Source organism: Azolla caroliniana, unplaced genomic scaffold, assembly GCF_043228905.1.
Source record: "Azolla caroliniana isolate FFs.n. ecotype wild unplaced genomic scaffold, voAzoCaro1.0.p SCAF_12, whole genome shotgun sequence".
Classification (NCBI taxonomy): domain Eukaryota; kingdom Viridiplantae; phylum Streptophyta; class Polypodiopsida; order Salviniales; family Salviniaceae; genus Azolla; species Azolla caroliniana.
Genome location: NW_028230447.1, coordinates 2390198 through 2410449, shown reverse-complemented (window position 1 = coordinate 2410449; position 20252 = coordinate 2390198). Strand labels below are relative to the sequence as shown.

Genomic DNA, 20252 nt, shown 5'->3' with positions numbered 1-20252 from the left:
TCGATAGTATGAGACACTAGGGGGGGGGGGGGGCTCGTATTTATGTCGCACCTTAGTTAGGGGGTGTTGGGTGGTCTAGCACCCTTTCTTCTTTATATCTTATCACTAATTTGATTTGGCGTTAATTAGATTCTTACACCTACGCATCCCTTATTTGCAAAGACTTGCTTCAATCGTGGATCGTGGGTCTTGTCTTTCCTTGGTTCCACCCTTTTCTTTTGTATAGACCTTGCTCTATTCTAGGTACAAATTTCTCCATGAGTTCCCTATGCATCATATGCCTCTTTACCTTGGTGCACCACCCTCTATAAACTAATCAAATCAAGGGTTTAAGAATGCATAAGTATTATTTCAATGGTGGAGCATATTTCAATGGTGGAGCATGGACCAGGTGTTTGAGCAAATCTAGCTTGCTAGCGAACTAGCAACACTCACCTTGCTTCGCGCACCATTGTTGCATTTCCGAAAAAGAATACGATACATAATAGATCATATATTAACATGCCGTAAAAATATTCGTTATTCGTTCTTATAATGTTCGAAAACATGCCGAAAAAATATCCATTCTTAGAAAAAATAGTCATTCTTAAAATAGATAGATCGCAATGTATCATGGTAACTATATTTATTAATGCAATGAAGAGGTTGAGCCTATTGTGTGAAATTGTGAATGCATGGATCTGCACTACTAGCTAGTTAGAGATAACCCTAAGTATAGAAGCATATACATATAACACAAAGAAAGGCCTTGATAGAAAGGGTCTGCTTCTGCATATGTATATAACTGGGTCTTGCAGGTAATCCTCATCAGATTGCAACGATAATATAACATTTTGCGTAGAAGCTAATTTGCTGCAATTCTAGATGTGCATACTCGGTCTGTGAATCCGATTCTGAAGATTGTGTGTTTACCCAGCAGACATGAATTTACCTTGCAATATGACTGAAGGAAGCGATTGACAATAAGATAGGTTTAACATATGGTATCGGCATGAATCCGGGTCTGAATAATTGTGTGTTTGATTGGCAGACATGAATTTACCGTGCAATCTAACTGAAGGAAGCAATTGACAAATCTCAAGGCTGCATTATGAGGGAAGCAACGAATTGGAATCGTAATTATTGCATGTAGGATTATATAACTGGAGGCTATATATGTGGCACAGATTCATACAAGATTACACTTAAGACATGACAGACCATGTTTCCATATAAGCTTGGTATTCAGAAAAAAAGAAAGATTCCAATATATAATTCTGGAATTCAAAGGAAATGGAAACAAATGAACAAAAGGTTGATGATATGGGGAAACAAATGAACAAAAGATTAATAATATGGACTTGAAGACTAGAGACAGACAGAAGGGTGTCATGAGTTCTTGTTGGATTGACAGAAATTAGCCAATAGATTAATAATAATCTGCATATAATATTCCAAGCATAGTCTGGATGATTTAGATAATACTCTGCAATCTGTATAATCATGTATACTCTGCAATCTGTATAATCATATATGTGGTCAACATGGACACATAGGATTAATCATATATGTGGTCAACAGGCACACATAGGATTGACAGATTTTTGCAATCTGTATAATCATATATGCGGTCACCATGGACACAATAGGATTAATCATATATGTGGTCAACAGGCACACATAGGATTGACAGATTTTTTGGAGCTTTCTACCAATGGTGGTAGTAAGGATCAGTGGCCATGAGCTCCCTGTTGGCGCTGTCCATGTTCTCGCTCAGAGCCATCACCTTCTCCTGCTCTCCGAGGGAAAGCTCCTCCATGTCGCCATGGCCGCTGTCCATGATGCTTCTTGTCCATGGAGCAACAGGTCGTGCCGCCTCCACCCCTCCAGTGAAACCGCCACTTGCAGGGCCATCCATCACGCTCATCATATGCAGACCCAGGAGGAGGATCAGGAGCACCATCATCAGATTAGCAGACATCACGAGCTTCATGACTGTATGTATTGATACAATAGCGAAGATGTGTGTGTCCTGACTAAATTCTATTGAAATCTATGCAATGTATTGTCTGCCGGTGTCGTGTCGATCGATCTTTACAAGTAGCGTAAATTTGCAGGAGAATATATAAGAGAGATTAGTAGTAGTAAACCTTCTAAATCTAGAAATATAACTCGAGTCGATCGATCTTTACAAGTAGCGTAAGATTGCAGGAGAATATATAAGATAGATTAGTTTCTAAATCTATAAATCTAACTCGAGAAGAAGGATGAGTAAGAAATTAGTAGTTACAGATTGGTTCCAACTTGATCTTCAGTTGTTCCAATTTGGTGCTTTTTTACTGTTTGTTATACTGCAGATTACTATTTACCACCACTACTGATTATTGATTGACTGATTGATTGATCCGATCTGTACATATATATATACGTTCTTCTAGTGAAGAAGACTCTTGATTCCTTCCTTACACGCGTCTGCTCTGCCTTTCTTGGGCTAATTCCAATTGCCTTTCTCGGGCTAATTCCAATTGCCATTCTTGGAATAATTCCAATTGACAAATTTCTACATTCCAAATTGACACAATTTTAACGTTCCAATTGACAATTTCTACATTCCGATTTGACAACTTCTACAATTTGGACATTCCAATTTGACAATCTCTGCGGGATTCATTACAAAGCCCTAAATCATTACTATTCTAAAATGCTACGGTATAGTATGTAATCAGCAAGGAATTTTACCAAGGATAACAACCTCTTCCGATTGCCTTCTTTGGCTAATTCCAATTGACGATTTCTACACTCGGATTTATAATTTTCTACAATTTCTACATTCCTATTGACAATTTCTACAATTTCAACGTTCCAATTAACAATCTCTACAAGTATTCATTACAAATCCCTAAATAATTACTGTTCAGAAAAATCTATTATGGTAGCTAGATCCACCCTACCGAGGTAATTAGCAAGGCATTTTACATGATTACTAACCTCTTCCGATTGCCTTCTTGGGCTAACTCCAATTAACAATTTCTACAATCGAGACAAATTTCGACAATTTCTACATTCCAATTGACAAATTCGGCAATTTCAACATTCCAATTCACAATTTCTATTGTATGCATTACAAAGCCCTAAATCATTACTAGTCTAAAAAACTATGGTAGATATATCCACCATACGAAGGTAACTAGCAAGGAATTTTACACAGTTAACAACCTCATCTAATGGAGGAGTGTCATCATACACATGATCAATGGATTTGAACATTGGGCCAATTAATTATCATTACTTGGTTCCAAGACTCTCACAAATGTGAGGTACTTAACATATAGACTCGTTATCTTTGGAGCTATTTGATGGGAAGTGATTAGTACTGGATTAAGTTCTACATTTTCCTTTGTGCAGACAAAGTGACTCCTACAAGTCGGTCGATCTCCATACCAAGTGAATTTTCAACATCTTGAAGAGGAATTTTGTCATTGTAAGGAGAAAACAATTCACATAATAATTTTTATAAGACATTATCTTCTCGAGACTACTTGTTTATAGTGATGGACTAGTCAAAGACTACATTGACATGGTTGATTAGGCCATATGTTAGGGAGCAAAATGAACGTGTTAGAGCATTAGGGTGTCTTACCAACTTTATCTTCCACCAATTTAAAATTCTACAAGAGGCACATTCTTAGAGATAAGACAAAGGGCATCTACAAGGTACATGTGGAGGCTCATGTGAAGTCATTGGATTTGATACACATCGATATGCATAGAACAATGTTTGTGCTATCACTTTTGTGGAGCACAATTTTCCGAAAGTTTGTCGATCATGTAAAAACAAACATATAGGGTAGTCCTTCAAGATTAACGAGGAAATATTCAAAGATGTTGATGTTATTATAATCAATCGGGTGAGACTAATGATGTTCCAAATCAACTGTGACTGGTTTTGGGAAATAACTCATAACTCAACAAACAATCCAAAGGTTAGCATGGCAATGACAAACATTGGGTAAATTTATTGTGGGCAAAAAACATGTGACATTGAAGGATGTAGGGAAGTCCATATCCTAAAATCACATTTTATTATCATCCTCGAAGGTGACATATGATGTGTGGGACCAAAAGTAAAACAATCTTAATTAGTATGTGTGAATCGATTAATAGCTCTCAAAGTTCATGAATTCTACAATTAAATATTCAATTCGACACTTGTGATTCTAAGAGGAATGTAGGGAGTGAACTTGCAAGTTAACAATGTCTAGAAAGAAAACTTGAATATGATGAATACATTCGCGTCGTTATAAAGTGTAATTCTTTAACTGCCAAAAAGTTTCAATGAAAAATATATGTACAATCAACAAGCTTCCTAATCATTGCCCCAACAACCATCTCATATCGAGTACTAGTAGAACATGAACTATTTGGTATGGAAGCAATGTTCTAGATGGAGGATAAAGGGTGCAATGCGATAATTTCATGCCATTGTTGGGGAGCGGACTCGGGTCACCTGTGTGACATGCGGGAATACTCATCAAAATACTACAATGACACATCCATATACAATTTGAAACAGTTGAGAATCGAACTCAACTTCCCATAGATAGGTTTCACACTAGCTCATGGACATGTTGGGCTAGTTTTGTAAATAGTAGAAAGGGCACTTGCCCTAGCTTAGTTGGTATATAAACCAACGCATTGTAACTTAGTTGTTGTTGGATGTCTTATGCTTTGATTTAATTTTGCAATATACAGTTTGTCTACCTCAATCCTCATAGCTCTCTCTCTCTCTCTCTCTCTCTCTCTCTCGTCATACACACACACACACACACACACACACACACACACACTCACTCACTCACTCATCTTTCGTTGCATTACAACCACTCTTGCCTCCTCTTCTCGTTACATGGTATCAGAGCGTGTGGTTGCATGATCAAGCATTTTCGACTGTGTTGTGCTGCATGCCGACGATCAACAGAACCGGTCCATCGACAGAGAAGAAATCACCATGAATACTCAAATGGGAAGCGCTCTTCCTACCAAGAAGCTCGACAAAATGAATTTTGCATCTCGGGAATACAAGATGCATCAATATATTGTCGGACAAGGCTACTGGAGCTACATCGAAGGAGCTCACGAATCACACCCCAACCCAACACACGCTGACTATCCCGTTTGGGAGCATGCCGCAAGCCGTGTGCTGTATTGCCTTGCATCATGTGTTCATGATCACATGCTTGGTTACATTCGAGAGGCAAAAACGTTGAAGCAGGCGTGGGAAAACCTCAAGAAGATTTTCACAGCCAATACTGCCGCATGAAAGCTCTAACTTCGACAGGAACTGAACAATCTTCAACAAAGGGACATGTCAATTGGCAACTACACCTTAAAGATTAAGGAGTTGTGCGATGCCCTTGGATCGATCAATGTCAGCATTGACGACGAAGAAATGGTGCAGATATGCCTCGGTGGCTTAGCACCGCGATTTGGCACAATAAGATCGGTCGTTCTCACGAGAGAGAATCCTCCCTCCTTTTTTATCTCCAATCATTATTGTTGGTTGAAGAAAATCACGTGCGACAAAGGAACAACGCACACGAAGGATAGATGCTATATTCGAACTTCGATGGAGGAAGAGGATACGGTCGCGGCAGGAGAGGCCAATACGGGCAAGGTCGACACAATCAATCGTAATTCCCACCAATGGCAAGCGGACAAAAATGGCCCCAGAGAGTTCGGTGGAAGGGGGAGTCATCACGCCGGACCGAGCAACCGTAGGAACCCAGTTGAGTGCGGGTACTACGGAAAACCCGGCCACTACGAAGAGGAGTATTGGAAGAAGAAGCGAGAGCAATGCCGAAAACTAACAAATTACGCCGCGAACTCCGACTACGGCGGAATGTTCATAATGAAGCACGAAGTGCACTCAATGTCTGCACTTGCGTCAACTACCGCTTCCACTCCGAGCAACGTATGGTTTGTCGATTAAGGAGCATCCAATCACATGACGTCCCATGAAGATTGGTTTCGGGAACTTTGGAAGCCCGAACGTCTCGGATACGTCGAAATAGGAGATGACACGACTCACCCCATACAACATATCGGGAACGTCCCATTCGTAAACGACGACAAACAGACCTACCTCAAGAACGTGTTGCATGTCCCCACCATCACGAAAAACCTGGTCTGAGTCAGCCAATTTGTCGAACAAGGAATGCAAGTACGCTTCAATAATAACAGATGCTTCATCGAAAAAGGCGATCAAGTCGTAGCTCACGGCCGACGAGAAGGCCGTATGTTCATCCTCAAATCGAGCGAGGTAAAGTCGGCCATGTACACAAAGGGCCAGAAAGTCGAAACCGACTTAAAACTGTGACACAAGAGAATTGGCCACATTAATCTCCAGAAACTACAAAACATGCAATCGAAAGGAGTCGTAATCGGACTCCCGAACTTTACGACAAAGGAGATTACAGGCGTATGCGAAGCATGTCAGTTCGGAAAGCAACGCCGTCACCCATTCCCTAAAGAGCAGAATGTCAACAAAGGAATCCTGGATGTCGTACATTCAGATGTGTGGGGACCAACTCATACATCAACATTCGGCACATGCCGATAGTATGTCACGTTCATCGATGACTTCTCCAGGAACACCTGGATCTATCCGAGGAAGCATAAGAGTGAAGTGTTCAGGCACTTCCAGACATTTGAAGCCGAAGTTGAAAAAACTATGGATCGGCATGTACGTTGTCTTTGATCAGATGGAGGCAAAGAATATTTACAACGTATCTCCGAAAAGAAGGAATTCGACGAGAGTTCTCGTGTCGACACATGCCTCAGCAAAACGACGTAGCAAAGCGTAAAAATCGCCATGTAGTAGAAGTCGCATGAGCCATGATGAACGAGAAGAACCTGCCGAAATCATATTGGGTTGAAGCGGAAAATATGACCGTATATCTCATAAACAGGTGCACAACCTCGAGAGTACACGATATAACTCCACATGAGAAATTCTTCGAAAAGAAGTCGGACTTGTCACATGTCCGCATTTTCGGTTCTATCGCCTATGTACATATTCCCGACGATACGTGGTAGAAGCTTGACCGTCAGTCGGAGAAATGTATCCACGTAGGATACTCACTCAAACAGAAGGGGTATTGTCAAATGCTACAACCCATCTACCCGTAAGGTTCGAACACGTCGAGACGTAATCTTCGACGAATACGCATCCTGGTACGCACCGGAGAATACTTTGACTCCAACCTCGCTCGACACGGATGACACTGAAATAGAAATAGAAGCTGAGGATCGGCTCACACAGATGTTAGAAGACAACCCAATTTCGACACAACTGAGTGGGCCATCAGAGCCACCGAGCGATGAAAGCACATCTTGGCCAAGTCCGAAGTTGGACAAAGGGAAGGCGAAAATGCGGGAATATGAAGATCAGGAAGAGACCGAGATGCTTCACTATCTTGACAATGAATTTGAAGATCTTGACATCCGCATAGATGGAGCGAAGAAAGTTATACTCCCCACGGATCGAGAGCTACACCGATCCACACGTGAAAAGAACCCCATAAACCGCTACGGCTACGACGAGTACATGGCGTATCACTACGCTTTTATGATGAAAGTAGCGTCAATACGCTTTCCGAAGCCGCAAAGGATCCGCGATGGGTCGACGGGATGAATGAGGAGATGGAAACTTTATGCAAAAATGAGACATGGGATGTCATTCCTCTCCCCCCGAATAAGAAAGTGATTGGCTGCAGATGGATATACAAAGTAAAATACAATGCCGATGGATCCGTAAATCGCTTTAAAGCACGACTTGTTGCGAAAGGCTACGCGCAAATGCATGGCATAAACTACGAAGAAACCTTTGCCCCAGTGGCAAAGATGACAACTGTACGGACAATAATTGCACTCGTCGCAGCGAAGGGATGACACCTCAACCAGATGGACGTGAAAAATGCTTTCCTTCAAGGAGAGTTAGAAGAAGAGGTGTACATTATGCAACCACCCGGATTCGAATCGCATAAGCATCCGCACGTCGTATGCCGACTCAAGAAGCCACTCTACGACGTCAAACAAGCACCGCGTGCTTGGCATTCGAAGATCATGCAGTATCTTCATCAAGTCAGATTTCGGATGTCAAAATCCGATACTTCTCTGTACATCCGAAATGAGTCGGATAGCTTGATCATCATCATCCTATATGTGGACGACTTGGTCATCGGAGGAAAGGATCTCGCCAAGATCACCAATGTCAAATCTCTTCTTTCCAGCAGATTTGAAATGAAAGACTTACACGAGCTCCATTACTTCCTAGGTATTGAAGTAATTCAGACACCAGTCGAAATAATGATCTCTCAACAGCACTACATTCTCAAATTACTCTACAAGTTCGGAATGACCAAGTGCAAGCCTGTGTCTAGCCCTCTTGATCGTAATCTCAAGATCGATGCCAATTCCGGAACCGTTGAGAGCGAGCCGACTCAGTATCGACAAATGATCGGTAGTTTGATCTATCTGACCATTACGCGACCCGACCTCAGTTATTCGGTCGGCCTACTTAGCCAATTTATGCAGAATCTGCGAAATCTTCATCTGGACTACGTTAAGAGGATACTTCGGTATGTCAGTACGACAATGGACTATGACGTTATGTACAAGACCAATGTGATCATTCGACTCGAAGGGTACACAAACGTGGATTGGGTAGGATATAAAGTGGACATGCGATCCACATCCGGATTCGTCTTCTCTCTTGGTAGCGGAGCGATCTCTTGGAGTAGTAAGAAGCAGCCGAAAGTTGCATTGTCGAGCACGGAAGTTGAATACAGGGGCGCAACAGTCGCCGCATGCAAAGCCGTTTGGCTCAAATGTGTACTAAAGGATCTGGGCGCACCCATCAAGGATCCAATTCGTCTCTAGTGCGACAACATGAGCAGTATCTACCTGGCGCGGAATCCCGTATTCCACGCGCGGACTAAGCACATCGAAGTGCACTACCACTTCATCCGCGAGCGCGTACATGCCAGAGAGATCGACCTACAACACATCAGTACGCACCTCCAGGTGGCTGATATTTTTACGAAAGCTCTAGGTGTCGACAAGCTCGGGCAATTTGCATCGGACCTTGGTCTCATGACATCTATATTGCCGAGCTTGAGGGGGAGTATGCAACACGGATAGACTACACAACACGCAATAAGAAGCGTAAAGCAATAAAGTCGGAGTTCGATTCCTTAAATCGAAGTACTCCGAAGACCGAAACAATTTTTTGACAGATGGAAGTTGTGTTCGAAGGGGCGTGTTGAGAATTGAACTCAACTTCCTATAGATAGGTTTCACACTAGCTCATGGACATGTTGGGCTAGTTTTGTAAATAGTAGAAAGGGCACTTGCCCTAGCTTAGTTGGTATATAAACCAACGCATTGTAACTTAGTTGTTGTTGGATGTCTTATGCTTTGATTTAATTTTGCAATATACAGTTTGTCTACCTCAGTCCTCAGAGCTCACACACACACACACACACACACACACACACACTCTCTCTCTCTCTCTCTGTGTCTTGAGTCACACACACACACACACTCATCTTCCGCTGCATTACAACCACTCTTGCCTCCTCTTCTCGTTACAGAAACATACATAAGATCGACGTGTAATCGTTTTAACAAAAAAAATATTGTTTTGATCCTGACATGCCTTAAGTTTAGCACACTAAATAGGGGAGTGAAGATAAGTAGAGTTTAGGTTTCACGATTACGAGCTTGTACAGGCGAGAATGCTCACCACTGTACTCTATATTAGAACAACGCATCCATATATAATTGTCACGAGTCATAGTATCTAATCGTAATCTTTTCCGTTCAGACACTCATTCTAGCCAAGAACTTTTGCTTTGTTCTTGACACACTTGAAGTTTACCAAAATGTATATATAATTTCGAGTTAATTAGAATTTAGGTTTTCGTGAGTACAAGCTTGGATTTTATTGTTGTCACATAACAGGTAGTGAGACATGTCTTTCATTGAATATCATTCCTATCCTCCATTCGAATTATTTGTATTGTCGTCATAAAAAGGTAGTAATCATCTTTATTGTGGAACCAATTAAATTCTAATTTTCATCATTAATATTTCATTATGTATATCTCCAAGTTTGATAGTATCTAGAGATAAAAACATGTAGTCAAATCTTGTTAGGAGTGCCTAGCATGTTGACGAGAAGAGGCGGTGCAAAACCTGGTCACCCGCATGACATGTCGGAATACTCACCACTGTACTACAACGACACATCCACATGCAATTTTCAACAGGCATAATATTGAAGTGTAATCGTTTTAACCAAGAAATCTTGCTTTGTTCTTGACACGCCTTAAGTTTAGCACGCTAAATAGGGAACTACAGATAAGTAGAGTTCATTGACCTCTCTAACATCTACTCTCGACATGTTCAAGCCCATCTCTCCTCTCTTGATTCTTCCTTGTCTTTAGAGAACCTTACTACAAAACTCACACACATCCTTCACTACACAAAAATTAGTAGTTTCCCATACACAAAACACTCCAATCAAAGTAGAATAGGGTCTATCCCACATAATAGATGGTATGATGAGGATTGTAGAGACATGTATAGACAACTTAAAGTATCGCGATTTAGTGGTAATATTTCCTCAGTACAAGCTCGCAAAGAGATGCGCGAGATGACACGTTGTAAAAGATGAGTGTGGGAAGCATCTCAATATTGGGAACTCTACCACATGCTCATGAGTAGGGATTGCACCCTTGCATGGAAGAGACTACGGGAACCAAGACCACAAACACCCATCGAGGATCCCAACACTTGGCACACATATATACAGAGAGACTCACCATGTTCCGAAACCAGCCACCCATTCCCATGCCTTCCACACCTTGACCTACCATGGGGGACACTTTTCACGGCCTCTATGGTCACGAAGGTCATAAAGAAATTACAACATAGGAAGTCCATGGACCACACAGGATTCCACTAGCCAAACACATCATATATGCTCAAGAGTGCCTAACTCCCTTTCTCACTCTAATCTTGAATCACGCCCTTGCCGAGGGTTTTCCACCATAGTGGACCATGAACACAATGGCCCCTATACATAAAGGAGGGGACCCCATGGACCCAAATACATATAGGACCATTATGATAGGTCACACGCTTGCTAAATTATATGGTGCAATAATAGAAGCAAAGCTCAATGATTATATGGAAACCTTAAGTCTTTGAGCACCTGAGCAAGTTGGCTTTAGATGAGCCTTCTCCACTATTGATAATATCTTCACACTTAGATGCTTAATTGACGAGACGAAGGCTCACAAGAAGAAATTATATTGTTGTTTTGTGGACTTCCGCAAAGCCTTTGACATAGTCATTAGGGAGCGGGTGTTTGATAGGCTTAAAAGCTTGGGGATACCAAATTACATGATTTGGGCCATTTATGCTTTATATATGAGCAAGTCTCCAGGTGTGTAAGATTCCCAGGTGGCCTATCCGATTGCTTCACTAGCACCATTGGTGTAAAATAAGGTTGCTCCCTATCACTGACTCTTTTTGGGATCTACGTTGATGAGATCACTGATTTTATTACTTTTAAGGGAGGCAACTGAGTAGTCATTGGGAGTATGCAAGTTAGTATCTTACTCTATGCTGATGACATAGTCTTGCTCTCAGAGTCTGAACACGACCTACCAAAGCACCTTAATGCCTTAGATGACTTTTGTACACAACGACGATTGGTAGTGAATCTAGAGAAAACTAAAGTCTTATCTTTCACACATTTGCTCCAGTTAGGACTAAATGTCACCTAATCCTCTATCATAGACCAGTTGAGGAAGTTGGCTCATATGTATATCTTGGAGTCACTTTCCGTGCTCACTTAGGTAAATTTTCGATGACACAGGCAACCAAAGATAGGCTAACGAGAGGATAGACATCCCTCTCACTCTTAGAGAGACAATGCCACCAGGCATATTTTCAAGAGCCACGGACTAAGGGATGGCTATTTGACTCATTAATGACCCCTTGCATCAGTAGTTTGGGCTCTATTTCTAACTTCTTTCATGTGGATGCAATTAGAGAGACCATTGGTGATGATGTTATCACGTCAACTCCGAAGCAAATCGAGAATACCAAATGACATTATTAGAGTTGAGTTCAGTTTGCCTCTGATGTTAGTAGAAACAATTTTCCAATTGGTAGTTTTTATTAATAGGACACATAACCAACCACAAGATAGGATATCTCGTCAAGCTTTTGAGGCATCTCGATCCCTCAATGAGTCGGGAGATACTGGATATTGGTGTAGCATTGTAATGAGTTGGTTGCTTGCAAACGACCTAGACATTAATAACATACCTCCCCTTAAGTACAACCACATGATTGATAAAAATTTAATCTTACATGAGGATTGTAATAAAGTAATACGCCAAGAAATATGACAAATTTACACTCGATATTAATGGATCACCCCATGAGACCCACTCCCATCTAAAATATTGTACTATAAAGAACACTTCATGCACTTCTTGAAGTTAGGTTTTATTACATGACCAAAATACCTAGATACATTCTTATCAAATGGGTAAATACTAACAATCGGCAACGGTTCGATTCGGTTTGAGCGGGTCAAAACCGAACCATTAAAATTTTTTGAAACTTGAACCGAACTGAAATAACTGTTAAATCTTTTTTCAAACCATTAAAACCGCAGTTTCGTGGTTCGGTTACAGCTTTCAACTTAGGTCAAATTTTAAAATTTAAAATATTTCATTATTTTAAAATTTTAAAGATGTTCCTAAAATGCGAGAATAAGGTCTAAAAATGAAAAGATTGTTTAAAAACAATTTTTTTAAAAAATAAAAAAAATAAAAAACCCTTAAACCACGATTTCTGATCGTTGAAACCGAACTGAACCATTTAAAAAAACCTAAACTTGAACCGAAGCGAACTAGTTAAGCTGTTAAAGTCGTTAAGCCACGGTTTCGAGGTTCGGTTCGGTTCAAACCGAACCGTTGCCGATTGTTAGTAAATACTCCATTTTTATTGTAAACCAATTGTCTTCTCGTGGGCCAATCCTGGTCTTAGAAGACGTTTATATATATATTTCTTTCTCTCCTTCTTTCTTTCTTTCTGCAGCTATTACGCCATAGCTACAGACAGAGAGAGAGAGAGAGAGAGAGAGAGAAAGAAATACACAGAAATGTCTTCTCAACCTTCCTTCGTTCTCGGTTCTGTCGCTGAAAATGGACTGGCTGTCATCACTCTCGACAGACCAAAAGCCCTCAACGCCATGAATCTAGGTGCTTCCTTCTTTTCTCCTCTCTCTCTGCCTCAAACCCTCTCCTCCTGTATTTTCTTGTCGTATTCTCTTTTTTAGCTTCATGAAACCCTGATTACGCACAGATAAGAACCACTTTTTTTTCGAGATATTTCAGATCCCTGCTACTTCTCTCCTTCCACGACCTCGTGCCTATCAGTGAAGTAATACGAGTCCCCAACTCAGATTGCAAAATGATCCACCTTCACACCTCTATATCGATTTTCTACACAAATAATGCAGATATTTTGCTTCTAACAACCAAATTGTCAAATTCTATCCTGGTTTTTCGATTTTCATAACTGATTGTAAGGAAAGTGATTTTCAATGCAGATCGCAAAATGATCCATTTTCAAATATTTACTTCAATTTTCATCACGAATAATTAAAATTACGAGGTTTATCTTGGTTTTTTGGTTTTAATTGCCATTATTCACATAGACCTATGGGATAGAAGAAGTGACGGGAATAAACTTTAAATTATGGGGTAGAATTTCACAACTTCATCATCAACATTTTCAGATCCATGGTAGTTTAGATCGCACGTCATATTTTCCTTCGTCTGATTTTTCCATTGTCTTATAATTGAAGATGATACATTCAAATTCGATCTATGGATCACCGAGATATCAGTTTCCAAGAAAGTACCTTGTTTTTCTTCACGATCAATGGCTATGTTCGTTTTCCTTTGGTAGAATGGTCCAACTCTTACCTTGATTTTTCTCATTAATAATGCCAAAAAAGTTTCTTTCCCTTCACATCATAGCTCTTGATTTAATCACTATTATTGCCATCAATACGCCATATAGAGGAAGAAACAACATATATGCGTGTGCAGAAATTTATATATATCTACTTCATAGTGTCTCACCACTTCTGTTAATATGCATGTGAGACGGGATGATATAAGAGGGTCTTTGAAGGAAATGTGGTATATCTGTGCTTAAAATATAGTTTTTTCATTCAACTCAGATGAGTTGAAGTCTATAAAAGTAGACGAATTGAAGCAGTCTCTAGGAAATTACTATTAAATCTTTATAGCAAGATAAGAAGGCAGAAAACATGTTTTTTCTGGACACACTTAGATTTCCATCATTGACGTCTGTAGAACCAGAATGCAGATTTTATAAGCTAAGTTAGATCTTCTATGTTCTATAATTTGTAGTTATCTTGTTGTGAACGTGAAGCTTACCGTTAAACTTTACCTGTTTATTGATAGAAATGGATTTAGCATTCAAAAAGTACTTGGATGAATGGAGGAGCAATGCATTGGTAAAGGCAGTTTTGGTGGAAAGCAGCTCACCTCGAGCATTTTCAGCAGGTGTATTTCACATTTAAGAACAATTATAATGATGTCTTTCAGGAATATTAAGAGATTGATAAAATGTGAGAAACAAAGTGATATTGCTTTATTAGATTTCCTTGCTATCTGTTGTCTTTTACTGGATATTGGGGTTTACTTTCCTATAAAATGCAGGCATGGATATCAAAAATCTTGCAGTTGCTGTTCAAGAAGACAAGCATACACCTCTTGTGCAGAAGGTCATTACTTGAGTCTTGAACAGGCTGAGGCAGGGATTTTAAACTAGAAAAGGAAAGGAATGTGCATAGATTGGTAGGATTGGTATGTGATATAACGATTATGCATAGGTAAAGAATGTAGATGCATTGGTAGGAATAAAAGAATGAATTATGCAGATCATTAGTGAGTCTGGATATTGGGTTTTGCTTTCTTATAAAATGGAGGCATAGATATAAAATATCTTGCTATTTCTGTTCAGGAAGACAAGCATAGACCTCTTGTACTGAAGGTCATTACTTGAGTCTTGAACAGGCTTTGTCAAGGATCTATTTCAAGAGAAGGAAAGGAATGTGCACTTTTAGGTAGGAATAATAGGTAATATAATGAATTATGCAGGTGGTGATGTGAAGTGGATGACTACAAAAGGAAATGCAGATTTTGGAATGCATGCTGTTGCATTGAAGGTTGTGTGAATTGTAATTTTATACTGCATGTTTGCGACAACTTTTTTGTATGCATCAGGTTATACCTGTAGGTGTCTATATTATGAAGGTTATTGATTTTGTTGACAGCTGGATGTGACGGACATGTAGGTGTTCGATGCTGAATACACACTTATTTGCAAAATTGCGGATTATCAAAAACCCTATGTTTCATTTATGGATGGCATAACCATGGGTTTCGGAATCGGTCTGTCAAGCCATGGGAGTTATCGAGTTGTCACTGAGGTACAAAGAACTATTTCTCATTTAGAGAGAAACTCCTATATACCGGAATTCTTCGTTGTTCCTTTATATGCCTCATAAGATAACTTCTATGCCGTATCCTCTCTTTCTCTCTTTCGGGGGTTGACCAGGGGCATTAGGAGTGGGTAATGGCTTGGCTCAAGCCTAAACCAAACTGTTAAACAGTTTGGCGGTTTGGCAGTTTGGTTTGGCTCGGTTCAGGCTTGAGGTTCGTAAACTGGTTTGAGCTCTGTTTGGCAAGGCTCAAACTGAACTGAACTGGATTGGGCTAAACCAGTTAAAGCTAAACGGTTTGTCCAAACCGGTTCCTAAACTGGTTTGGTTCAAGTTTGAAAACTTCCAAACTAGTTAAGGCCTAACTGGTTTGGTTTGGACAAGGGAAAACTGGTTAAGCCAAAACCTAACCGTTGCCTATTCCTAAGGGTCATATAAGGAAAAAATGAAAAATTCAGAGGTAGTCAGGTGTTTTTCCCAAATCTATCTGTCTGCTCATTCTGTTTCTGATTAGTTTTGTTCAATTCTCATTTTCTTTTTCTTGTGACAGCGGACAATTCTTGCAATGCCAGAAAATGGGATTGGTCTTTTCCCAGATGTTGGTTTTGCACATATAGCTGCTCATAGCCCAGGAGATGGTGCTATTGGTGAGCTTTGTCTTCTGTGCTCTGTAATATCTTTGAATTCATATTTGGTCAGCTTGGTTTAATTTGTAGCATAAAATTGGATTTTTTCTTATGTAGAGCGGACATGTGTTATATGGTCTGCATCTGGTTTGTCTCATGGACCAAGTTTAGCCTTTACAGTATTTTAGTCTATCTGTCTTTCATACCAGAGAATTTATATCACAATTTATTTATGAATTCATCATAAATTCTAGAATCTAGCTGTACAGTGGTCAAGAAAACCACAGAACTTGCAACCTTGTTCTGTCTTTGGTTTTGGCACTGAAGTTAAAATTCTGTGAGGGAAGTGGTTAATTGAGATTATTACTGTCTTTGGTGGTAGAGTAACAGGGTTCCTTCGGACTAGCTATGTAGAAGTCTTGTTAGCAGTTGATGCAAATCTAAGAAATAGGAAGGATTGGAACGTTTGGACAAGGTGTCAAAGTTAGTTTGGTATTGTTTAACATTTTGGCTGCAGGATAATCTGATTGACTATAAACTTTGTGCTAGTTACCACAATGATATCAAGTGTATTGAAACTTATGTTTCTGTGGATATTTCTGTCACCTGTAAGAAACCCTTTTGAAGCTTTCTTTGCAAGTACATTATCGATCACTTGTGTCCATTTCCTTCCTTCGACATGAGTAAAATACTCTGCAATTTCAAATATACGAAAATCACTTGTAACAAAACTCATTTGGAATTTTCCATCCAAGTACATGGGCAAGCAATTGTTTTTATTTCCTTTCTTTGACACGTGTAAAATTTGCTGATATTTGAAGAGACTGAGTGACTTTTTATTCCAAAAAGCTATCCACTTGACAGGACAGTCCTGGAGCTTGATTTGTTGGGTAGAGGCTCTTGAAAATCCTTGCATAGGCTTATCTTTTGAGATATGAATAGGAACAGCGGTGGGAATATGGGATAACATTTGAGCTTTGAAGCAAACCCATTACTGATCTATGATCTCTATGGATCCCTATATGGCTTGAACTCTGAATTTCCGAACATATACCACTGATGGTGGATTGAGCACGCTTACATCATTATGCACTATTTTAGTCAACTAAATTTGTTGGATTGCAAGTATTTTTCTGGCTGGCCCTAATATGTGTTACATCCATATCTGTCCAGCAGTTAACTGTGTAATGGTACCTACAGAGCATTCTACTCTTCATGTTCCTAATGTCACACATACATAGCTGCGTTGTCTACCGTTCGTAGCCAGTTTGATTGGGTCTATTCATATTTTCCCTCCAACTTTGCTGGATGCTGTTTTCTATAGCTAAATAACTCTATCATCTATATATATTGATTAATCAACATAAATCACATACTAAAATTGATAAAGCTGTAGGGAATATCTAATATTTCAATATAATGTACATTAGCTCTAAAATGATGCTGATGGAAGTTAAAAAAACAATGCAGGTTATGCTCACTATGAAGCATGGCTGTGGAAAGTGATGATATCCAATCTTGTTTTGATTGTGAAATGTTATCTTTTGTTGTGATTATTGCAGGTGCATATCTAGCATTGACAGGAGCGAGAATTAATAATCCTGCTGATGCTGTATATGCTGGGATTGGCACACACTATGTCCCATCACAAAAATTAGCATTATTGAAAGAAGCTCTGCTTCAGCAAGATTTGTGAGTATCTAAGATGTATTTCCTAAACATAAATTGCTGAATCTAGGGACAAAGAGAATTTCTTTGCTTGCTCATTCTTATTCTACGTGTTTCTGTTGAAAGCTCACACGGTGCCGATGAAGCTGTGAAATCTCTGCTTGAAAAATTCTCAGAAGAACCAGAATCAGAACCTCCTTTGAAGAGGCTATTGCCATCCATTATTTCCTGCTTTGGAGGTGACAAGTCCGTGAAAAATTCTATAGAATCCTTGAGAAAAGAAGAACATTCATCTGATGTTTCAGGCAAGTTTTGATATTTGGCTTCATAACCACTTCCTCTAATGTATTACGTTGGTCTACATGTCACACAACCCAACACAGTTTGGTCGAAGTTATTGTTGTATGCATACATATTTGATTTTCTTTACTCGTATGGTCTAGATGGGAAAGCACAGGATGCATGTAGTGGATTTTAATGCACAATTGACTATTTTTGGTATCCATTGCCGATTTTACATAATACTTTTCTCCATGCAGTTGTTTCTCAGAGGCTTCATCCAGATTTTCCAGATATCTGACATTCTCTGATTCCATTGATTCTACAGTTACTGAATGGGCCAAAGCAGCCTTAGCTGGGATTGCAAAAGGGGCCCCCTACAGTCTCTGTGTTACACAAAAACATTTTGACATTGTATCTGCAGCCGCACGTCGTCCCGAAGATGATCTAGCAACGGCAAGCGCTTTCAGTTTTTTCTTAACATCAAATATTGCTTTGAAATTGTCACTTCTGTGTGGACTTGGAATTACTAATATTATTTGTTTTGCAGATCGTGGGAGTCATGAAGCTGGAATACCGTTTAGCTTTGCGGGCTTCCATTAGAGAAGATTTCATCGAAGGTGTGCGAGCAGTGGTTGTGGATAAGGACCAGGTATCAATATCTTTCGTTAAATCTCACATTTTTGTTTAACCAAATTTGGAGTAATAGAGATATATCCATTGATTTTTTCTTTTGTTTCAATTTTGTGTTAGAATCCAAAGTGGAAGCCACCATCATTGGAAGAAGTTGACCTTACTGAGATTGATCGGTTCTTCGAGCCACTTGAAGATGGAAAAGAGTTAATGGTTTAGGAGCTTTGTCTGATGACAAGATTTCAATAATCAAATTAGTGTAATTTTTGAGTTATGATGTATGTCATTCAATGTGTATGTTGTTCTCCATAATAATCATATTTCATCTGATTTGGTATATATATCTCGTTGTTCATTATCTTCTTCAAGTTTAGGTTTACATGCTTCATTTAAAGTCTTCCAGGTATATTTACAACTCCATAAATTTCATTCTGTTTTGTTGTTAAATGTCGAGGCATTTTCTTGATCGAGAATTTATTTCTATACTTGGTGAGAAATCTAACCACATTCAATCTCCTAGCTTTTTCGTTTGTTAGCATATCTTCTGCTCATTACTTTGTGATGCGTATAGCATAAATTGGGACAGATAGTGAAATCAAACATAAAAGTTTGACCTTTTTTTATCATACTTTTACAACTCCATAAATATTTCTTTAGGTGGTTCACAAATGCTTCGATGGATGCTTAGGACATGAAGAGTAATGAATGAACTGTAAGATTTCTTATTTACAGGGAAAATTGCATGGCATGGATGATATTTGGTGAAGTTGTTTTTAAGCTACTCTTCCCTTTTTGATGTGATTGTCTTTCAATGAGAACAGAAATAGCTATCGCTAAATGTTTCACTTCATAAGCCCCTTAACATCAAGGATAGACAGTATTATAGAGAACACTTTTTCAATGAACAATTATTTAGCTTGTGTTTACAAATGATCATAGGATTTCATTTTCTTCACTTCAATTATAAGTTTTCATGGGACATCACTTGAGGCCTTAACTGCATAGGCCTTTAATGAAATAGATGCATTCCTATCCAATATAGTGTTTACAAATGATTACTATATAAAGTGGTCCTAGAATTCATTTTGATTATAAGCTTTCATGGGACATCACTTGAGGCATTAACTGAGTTGGCCTTAATGAAAGAGATGCATTCCAATCTTCATTTTTAAATTGGGAGGTAGTTGTCCTTGCATAGAACAAAAGGTTATCACCAATAAGATATGATATTAGTCACCTATGATCTAGAAGAATAGAGAGTTATGGAATGGTCATTCTTACACACTAATATTCATTCTTACTTTTCAAAATACCAAAAATAATGTATAACTCTTTGGATTGGTCTAAATCATATTGCACATGCAGAGACTCCCAAACCACAAAAAATGACTTTACTTGTCAATGATGAATAATACCCCATTATTATGTGTGTGTGTGTGTGT

At 39.3% G+C, this 20252-nt stretch overlaps 1 protein-coding gene and 1 long non-coding RNA gene across 4 annotated transcripts; one reads left to right on the top strand and one right to left on the bottom strand.

The window, feature by feature from the left end:
• Positions 1 to 1287: 1287 nt before the first annotated feature.
• LOC147856809 (uncharacterized) lies at positions 1288 to 2379 on the bottom strand. The gene is made up of 2 exons (XR_015530634.1): positions 1684 to 2379; positions 1288 to 1592 (listed from the first exon to the last, which is right to left on the bottom strand). It is a non-coding gene; the product is annotated as an uncharacterized LOC147856809 (long non-coding RNA).
• Positions 2380 to 13169: 10790 nt separating this feature from the next.
• Positions 13170 to 19173, top strand: LOC147856808 (ATP-dependent caseinolytic (Clp) protease/crotonase family protein). Of its 3 annotated transcripts, XM_087328525.1 has the most exons (11): positions 13184 to 13325; positions 14562 to 14663; positions 14820 to 14884; positions 15261 to 15328; positions 15458 to 15592; positions 16155 to 16251; positions 17793 to 17922; positions 18025 to 18203; positions 18506 to 18633; positions 18728 to 18829; positions 18931 to 19173. In XM_087328525.1, the coding sequence occupies exons 2-11, from the start codon at positions 14596 to 14598 to the stop codon at positions 19027 to 19029; spliced, it is 1071 nt and encodes a 356-aa protein (XP_087184651.1). In that variant the 5' UTR covers positions 13184 to 13325; positions 14562 to 14595; the 3' UTR covers positions 19030 to 19173. The 3 variants fall into 3 exon arrangements, with proteins under 3 accessions (XP_087184649.1, XP_087184650.1, XP_087184651.1); XM_087328523.1 differs by lacking the exon at positions 14820 to 14884 and having other exon boundaries at positions 13170 to 13325; XM_087328524.1 differs by lacking the exon at positions 15261 to 15328 and having other exon boundaries at positions 13170 to 13325.
• The last annotated feature ends 1079 nt before the right edge of the window (positions 19174 to 20252 follow it).

Bases quoted from the DNA above. Each gene is read 5' to 3' on its own strand.
- LOC147856808 (XM_087328523.1), top strand. From the start codon at position 13,226: ATGTCTTCTCAACCTTCCTTCGTTCTCGGTTCTGTCGCTGAAAATGGA. The intron at 13,326-14,561 runs GTGCTTCCTTCT...GTTTATTGATAG, and splicing joins CCTCAACGCCATGAATCTAG to AAATGGATTTAGCATTCAAA. The intron at 15,329-15,457 runs GTTGTGTGAATT...ACGGACATGTAG, and splicing joins TGCATGCTGTTGCATTGAAG to GTGTTCGATGCTGAATACAC.